This window comes from Hydra viridissima, unplaced genomic scaffold (assembly GCF_058129835.1).
Source record: "Hydra viridissima isolate aposymbiotic clone 2 unplaced genomic scaffold, HvirCarnegie_v1 scaffold_4, whole genome shotgun sequence".
In the NCBI taxonomy this organism is placed as follows: domain Eukaryota; kingdom Metazoa; phylum Cnidaria; class Hydrozoa; order Anthoathecata; family Hydridae; genus Hydra; species Hydra viridissima.
In genome coordinates, this window is record NW_028324303.1 from 5,871,957 (window position 1) to 5,879,734 (window position 7,778).

The following is a 7,778-nucleotide window of genomic DNA, read 5'->3' on the forward strand; positions in this document are numbered from 1 at the left end:
CAGATCCTCCACTTTTTGGGAAATCCACAACCAGTCCCATTTGGTTTATAAATTCTGTCTGGATACGTTTCTTCACTTGCTTAACATTTTCCTTATCTTCAATAGCTCTAGACTGCCACTTTTGAGTTTCCAGCTTGTATCCAATATGTAATACCATTTCAAAAAACCTAATCCAGGAATGCAGGCTAGAAAGACCTTATTTCAGTTCTAAATTACTGGCATAGTCCGATTTCAGCATAATTTCTAAGTTATTCATGTTTTTTGGAGACACACCACACACAGAGCAACATTGATTTGATTTAGTCACATCAGACAGAATAGTTTGAATTTTGCCATCAATCATGGTCAGTTCTATAATACTTTTAACAACCAGTTCTTTTCCACTAAAAGTAACATTAAAAATACTACATTTTTCTATTTCAGATTCTAAATATTTTGCTTCTTCTAGGACAACAGCTTTGCTTTCTTTTTGAAAAGAAAATCTTATTGGACGACAATAAGCAGTAGATGATGGCTTGTCATTACGCCATAATAGTACTTCTTTGTTATTGCAGAACCCACTGAGTTCTAATGGTGCTAAGCAGGTAATGAACAGAGATTCTTCTTTTTTTAAGTTACGATCTCCAGCTTCCTCACTACTACACGCTTTGCCCAACAAACCCGGCCTTGCAACGCAAAGTCAACCGGGTCAAACCATCAAGCGTTGTGCTGATCACAGGAGCTTGCACCTCGCAGAGTCTTTTTACTGTATGTTTTAGTAATTCTTGTAGTGCTACTTGTGCTGAATAATCATCAACAAAGATGTTCTCTGGATAGCAGTTAGCTTTAGACAATCTTATGCTGTTGTATGAAGGATATATATGGCAATCACGTTCTTCAGCTCCATTTCTGATAAGTTGGTAAGTTGATTTTGACATGCCACCATCTATAATTAATGCCAGACCTTCATTAGGTGTATACTTTTTAAATTGACTAGAAGGTTCTGATATCTCAGCAACTTGCTTGGCAGCCTCATAATTAAACTCTTTTCTTAATTTAAGCTTTGCTGAGTGGAGCAACTCATCAGTAGTAAAATTATTTATAACATCAGACTCATATATATTATTACTGTATGCAGATTTAAAGTCCTGAGCCAACCAACTTTTATTTTTACTCTCAAACTTTATATTTCCCCGGTTTGCATCCTTCCATTTCTTTTGATATACTTTTAAAAACGCAGCATATCCAGTAGAACCCAAATTCATAGAGACTAGAATAGCTTCTACAGACAAAGAAAATGATTTATCACTAGGCTTTAGTTGGTCATACCGTATACGTTTATGGACATCACTTATCTTCATATCAACTACAAAAAAATGATTTTAACATTATTAGTGCAACCACTATAAACTTATATAACATGAATATGGCCATTATTTTCATTTCAGCTACATTTAATTAGGCCAGTATAATAGGCACAGCACCTATTATTAACTAAAACCAAAAAAATAGGTTTGTCGCGAATAGCATTTTACGAAAATATCTTTTTTTAAATGTTTACCAAACTTAATGGGGCAGCTAAGAGCAGAATTAAACACCACTAAAAGGCTGTACATATATTGTATTAACTTATTTTAACATTAATAAGCGGTTCCAGCAGGTTCTAAACTATATGCGCCACTTTTAATATAATATTTTAATATTATAAATAAGAATCTTACCTTTATATTTCAAAATGAAACTCTGAGTTTAATATAAGACCTTGGAATTTGTTGTGGTATTTTTCGTAAAGCTATAAAATTTAATTTTAATAATGTCTCAATTAATTTCGCATATGTTAAATAATATAAAGGTTATTCGTTGTCATAGTTGTAGGTGATATATCTATTATAAAAATTAATATTCAATTGTAATTGATAATTGTACATTTATGATGTACTATCAAACTACAAATAATGTTTTAAACCATACATTATGCTCTTATATACATAATATACTAAGTTGTTGGGAAGTATTTCGAATATTTTTTTTTGAGGTTTTGTCTACCACCTGGGGTCACTACTATAAAACTCATTCCGATCGGAACTTAAAAAATCGTAAACCCGATGAATTTCGTCGGATTCGACAAAATTGGCGTAAACCCGATAATCCCTAATTGCCTCTACTATAAACATTTTTTTTCGTATCGTAAAAACTTTCCGACGAAAATATTAGCGGATTCATGAAAACCAAAAAGATATTATCTAGTTAATCCATTGTTTTTTTCCATTTTGTTTTGTTTATATTATAGATAGTTGTGCAAACTTTCAACTAAATGCTACAAGAAAAACAAATTTCAAAAAAGAAATGTAAGTATACCCAATATCCTTATCTTAAATATACATTATATTTATTTCCAATTATAAATCTTTCTGTGCAACTACCACAGTCCTACGTTCATATGTTTTAGGAGTTTTAAGACGTTCTTTATCAATTTACAAAGCCAGCTAATCAATGTTTTATTAAACGATTAAAACCATTAAATAGTTATAAGTAATTTTTTCACTGTAATTTTCCGGCGCTACTGCAGTTTCTCCCTCCCCCCCCCCCTTTTTTTTTTTATTTTTGATTATGATAGAGAATTTCATGCTGATTCAGAAAAATATAAAAACATGGACCTGAAAATTAACGGAAAGTACTCTAATTTGAAGTCAAAGTTGAAAAAAATCCCACTAAAAACCCTAATATTCGCCATTTTTTTTCAAAACGCTTTCATTTTTAACGAAAATTAGTTACCGTTACATTGCGCAATAAAAAGACCTGGTTTCCATCAGCCTTTGCACTATTATTTTAAAGTATTATAACGAAAGTGTAATAAACGAAATGAAATTAATGGAAGATTTCAAATAAAAGTTGAACGTAGAATGTGGAAATGTAGACAAATTGATGAATAATTCTTATTGTATTGTACGCTGGTTTTTTTTATTAAAAAAACGGTTTAAAGGTGACATTTTCTAAATATTACATGTAATAAAACAATTATGAACTTAGTTTCAAAAGTTCTTCTTTTAGGAAACAAAACTGTTGAATTCTTTTTTAAAATTCATTACAAAAGTACATTACTTGCAATATAGTTTATTCCCTAATAAATCAAAAAACGGTTATTTTCATCGCCACAAAAAATTGCGCAAGATAAACATACTTTAACGACTTTTTTTAACGTAAAAACCATGCTATAAATTTATTGCTTTTGTCAGCTAAAAAATCATTAACTTAATATTCTCAAAATGGCGAATATTAGGGTTTTTAGTGGGATTTTTTTCAACTTTGACTTCGAATTAGAGTACTTTCCGTTAATTTTCAGGTCCATGTTTTTATATTTTTCTGAATCAGCATAAAATTCTCTATCATAATCAAAAATAAAAAAAGGGGGGGGGGGGAGAAACTGCAGTAGCGCCAATTTTCCTATGTTATAGACATACCACAAAGGCAATAATTATATGTCATAGAACTTCCAAAAAAAAAAATTTTTTTTTCTAAGGCATAACAAAGACAGACACACAGCCACAATTAAACAGTAATTTTAAAGTAGTGAAATTATTATGTCATGTTAAATAATTTTCATCACATTACATCAAAGTTGTTCTTTATTGTTATTGTTGCCTGTTTATGTTGACCCTATACATAATACTATTCTCACACATAGTTCATTATATTTAATGTGCTTTAATGTTTTTTATCCAAGGGGACAGAAAAAAGACGCCTACATAACTCGAGTGTCATTGAGTTTGTCACAAAAATTTGGCAGACTGGATTAAACAATTCAAAGATGTTTTAATGAGAAGATTTGGTGGAAAGTCACAGATGGCTCAAAAACACCAAAGGTTAACAATCTTGAAAAAAACCTGGGCATCTGAGGCTATCTTTTCTAAAGCAGTTGCAAATGGACTCCCCATTCCAAACATCTACTACCTAAGGCATGTAATAATTTCTTACATTTCCCAAAGTATTCTAAACCTAGTTTAAAATTAGATTACCAAGTTTTATTCACATTAGATGTTAGTTTGGTTTGTTAGAAGCAGGATCCATTTTGACCAGACAAAATGTATTGGTCCTGAATGCAACCTATTATAAACCCTTAAAAGGAAGCCTTCGCCACTTCTACTACTCTATAAATAACAATAAATACCTTTAAAAAGCATCAAAAAACATCCTAAAAGTTGTTCTAGCAAACTAAACTTGAACAATTCGATTCCATTCATTTAAATTTTTTCAGGAGAAATTAAAGTAATAATCAAGCTTGCTCTGACCAATCGAACAAATTTATTTGTTGTCTCATGAAAAGTTTAGTTCTCTTTTTAATCATTTAGTGTAAGTTTTGTAGGAGAGAGAAAGTCAGTGGTTATCATATCCTTGATAATCTTACTTTATAAAAAGTATTGCTTTAGTATCACCTGTCTATGTTGACCCCTAGATGCCATTTACACATTTTGTAAGTTGGAAAATTTGTGTCATTTTTACTAAAATAAAAATTGCCAGGCATCAGTTTTAGTTACCTGACAATATTTTAATATAGTAAAAGTGACCTATTGCCCAAGGTGTATATGGTTCCTAGATGGTGCAAAATACTGCAACAATGCAATATCATTGTGTAGGATGTAATCAATGTTGTAAAATGTTACAAACTTAAAATGTATTACTTAACTATGTAGGACTTCTGGGACAACATCAAACAAGTGACTACAAAGAAGGTGACAGATTCTAACAAAAGTAGTATGGGGAGTCAAAAGCTAATACCACTGGATGAGATTGTTTTTGACATTAGACTCAAATAGTTCTATAGAATATAGTACAACTATTCTAGAATTAAATTCTGAGTTTTTATATTCAAATTCAGTGTGTTCTACTGCAATATTAAGAAATCTAGATAAAAGTATTTGTAATTGGCAAAGCAGTTTCTTTCATTATTAGTGACACTAACCTTAATAGTCTCTATTTTTGCAAATAATATTTAATGATTAACTTGGTATTTGATATTTGTGGAGAAATTCATATGAAAATAGAGTTTGGTCTGAAAAAAGTAAGAATTTTATTCGTGCCCAACTTCATATTTTTAATTTCTTACCCAATGTTGATTATCTGTTGTCGAGGTAGACAGTGAAAAATGAAATGTGGAACTTATTATTCTAATTTTGTCAATAAGAAATGTTAGAGATTGAGTTTAATTTTTGTTTTTGTTTTCAAAACAAGAAACTGTTAAAAAAAAAAAAAAAAAAAAAAGCTAGCTCAAATTATTGGATTTACGATTTCCGCTACACAAAGATCGCGTAAATTTTTATCGGGTTTTTACGCTTAAATTTGCAGAAATTACGAAAAAATATATTTATAGTAGCAATCCGCTCATTTCAGCGGGTTTCAGATGAAATGGTCGTGAATTCCGATCGGAATGAGTTTTATAGTAGTGACCCCAGGTAGAAAGTACAAGGACTGGAAAGATTTAAGTAATAGAAGCAAAAGGCCTGGTGAATAAAAATGAGCAACTGCTTTTACTCAGTAATTGGTCAGCTTTACGTGAATAAAAACTTCAGCAATTTTCTTCATATTTTTATTCGCGTAAAGGTAAGCAATTTACTCAGTAATTGCTCAATTTTACGTGAATAAAAACTTAAGAAAAGTTGGTGAAGTTTTTATTCAAGTAAAGCTGATTAATTACTGAGTAAAAGTAATTGCTCATTTTTATTCACCCGGTCTAAAAGATCTAAAGTAGTAATAAATCAATTGAATTCAAAGCAATTAAAAAAGTAATTTGCTCACTTAAACATTATCTTGTTTAAGTTTATCAAATTGGTTGAACATCTTGCTGAAGCATTGCTATCAGCTTCAATAAGAAAAGCCTCTGGAGATCCTACCAAGAAAGATTATGTTTTTACCATAAAAAAAGCTATAAATCCTGGTAAATTTAAAAGCACGGAGGTAGTTTTCCTATAAAAATGAAGATTGAAGATGCCTTAAGCTTTAAGTTCAGTGTGAGCTTTCCAATAACAGTATCAAATTATCAGAAATTCATCCATAATATAGAATGCAGATATTTATCCTTCACTTCATGAAATTAAGAAAGAAAGACACAAATGTTATCCTGAGGGTGTAGTTCTGACAGAAATATCTGCTTCAACTCCTCTATAGAGTATGTTTAACCATACTCTGACAAGGATACTAACTTTACTGAATACCAAAACTCTATGTAGGTACGTGTGAAAAATTTTTAAACTATTTAAATATTTAATTATTATACATCATTGTAAAGAGCTTTAAATCAGTATTACGATGGTGAAAATTTCATAAAAAACTAATGATTCTACTAAAAGTTATGCCCATTTAAGTGACAAAAATTCATTATTAGGAATGCTTAAGAAAACTGCAACCAACTTAAAAAATTAGCGTTCGGCTTACGGTGTTTTTATAATAGAACATCATTGTTTAGTTTTTAGCGCATTACTTTGCCTCGGTTATATTTTTATTCAACTAATAACAGAATATGGTTTTTTTTGTGTGTGTTTATGTGTAAATCATCTTTTCAATACTTTAAAAAAATCACCAATATTTTAAATAAAGTTTCATTTTTCTAAAAAAACAATTTTTTAATGAATAAAAAAGTCAAATATACAAAATGCTCATAATCGTGAATCCCCCCCCTCCCCAACCTCTACAACAGATGAATATTTGGTACCTTTACTGCGTGCAGAAATAGAATATGAGCGTGTCATTATTTTTTAATGAAATTTGGCAGGTACATATAAAATGGATATATAAAATTGATTCAAAAGTTAGAAAAAAAAACCATCATCCCTTCAATGTCAATTCACTTCCAGAACAGGAATGAAGTTTTCAATAGCAATGAAACCACTAAAAACGTTAGTAACTGCAAAAAAAAAACAAGTTACAATAAACTTACAACACTCTACTTTAAAAATATTATCTAAGTTAATATAAAATTATAACAAAAAGACCAGAAAAATCCATCCTTACGAAAACTACCTCGAGCACGCGGTAAAAAAATGGTCACAGATTTTATCTTTAAAATCGGTGCCGTGAATCGCAGATTCGCACGTACCTACTCCATGAGAATATTTGCTGAGAGGGGAGGGGGGGGGGGGGAAGTTTGAAGGTGCACTTTAAAGGGGATTTTGATGGTGTCTCCAAAATGTTTATAAACAAAAATATACTGATACAAATATTGGCGAGGCCCAAGTTAACGAGCAAAGTCCTTTTCAGACAGCTATTGTTCCACTTAAGTTAACCATCATAAAGGAAACAGTATGGTTGAATAAGAAGCCCTCTAGTACACATTATTGTAGACCTCTTTATTTTCAATATCAAAAAGAAACGAAAGAATTTCTCAGAAATGAAGAAGAACATCTTAAAGCTGAAATGAATTGACTGGTCGAGTTTGAGGTAAATTTAGAAGTAGCAGAAGGGAACCCCTGAAAATATTAGTTTTATTAATCTTATTAGTTTCAAAAACCACAAATCTGAAAATGGAAAACCACTTCCCCCTGATGTTTCGGTTTTTTTTAATGACGTAATAACAAAATAAGACTGTTTTTGCTAATAATACTTTTTTCTCTTTTTTTGTTTTGGTCACGGAATAGTAAGATAAGATAATACGGTATTTTGGTTTTTAAATCCAAATCTTTTATTTTAATTAGTATATGTGCGCGTTTTGATTTGAGAGACCCAAATTTTTTCGTTTATATCTATTTTCGTGCGCGTAAAAGACACTAACAACCATACGCGTGTGTAGTACGCGCCTTAGATATGCA

At 30.7% G+C, this 7,778-nt stretch overlaps 1 protein-coding gene and 1 long non-coding RNA gene across 2 annotated transcripts; one reads left to right on the top strand and one right to left on the bottom strand.

Annotated features, from left to right (window-relative positions):
* LOC149889554 (uncharacterized) lies at nt 1-1,773 on the bottom strand. Its single transcript, XM_090085803.1, has 2 exons — nt 1,701-1,773; nt 1-1,345 (listed from the first exon to the last, which is right to left on the bottom strand). The coding sequence occupies exon 2, from the start codon at nt 1,338-1,340 to the stop codon at nt 639-641; it is 702 nt and encodes a 233-aa protein (XP_089941929.1). The 5' UTR covers nt 1,341-1,345; nt 1,701-1,773; the 3' UTR covers nt 1-638.
* A 1,941-nt stretch (nt 1,774-3,714) lies between these two features.
* LOC149889555 (uncharacterized) lies at nt 3,715-4,829 on the top strand. The gene is made up of 2 exons (XR_016451932.1): nt 3,715-3,935; nt 4,671-4,829. It is a non-coding gene; the product is annotated as an uncharacterized LOC149889555 (long non-coding RNA).
* The last annotated feature ends 2,949 nt before the right edge of the window (nt 4,830-7,778 follow it).

What these genes read in the sequence shown, in the direction of transcription:
- LOC149889554 (XM_090085803.1), bottom strand. Translation starts at nt 1,340, where the DNA reads ATGAAGATAAGTGATGTCCATAAACGTATACGGTATGACCAACTAAAG.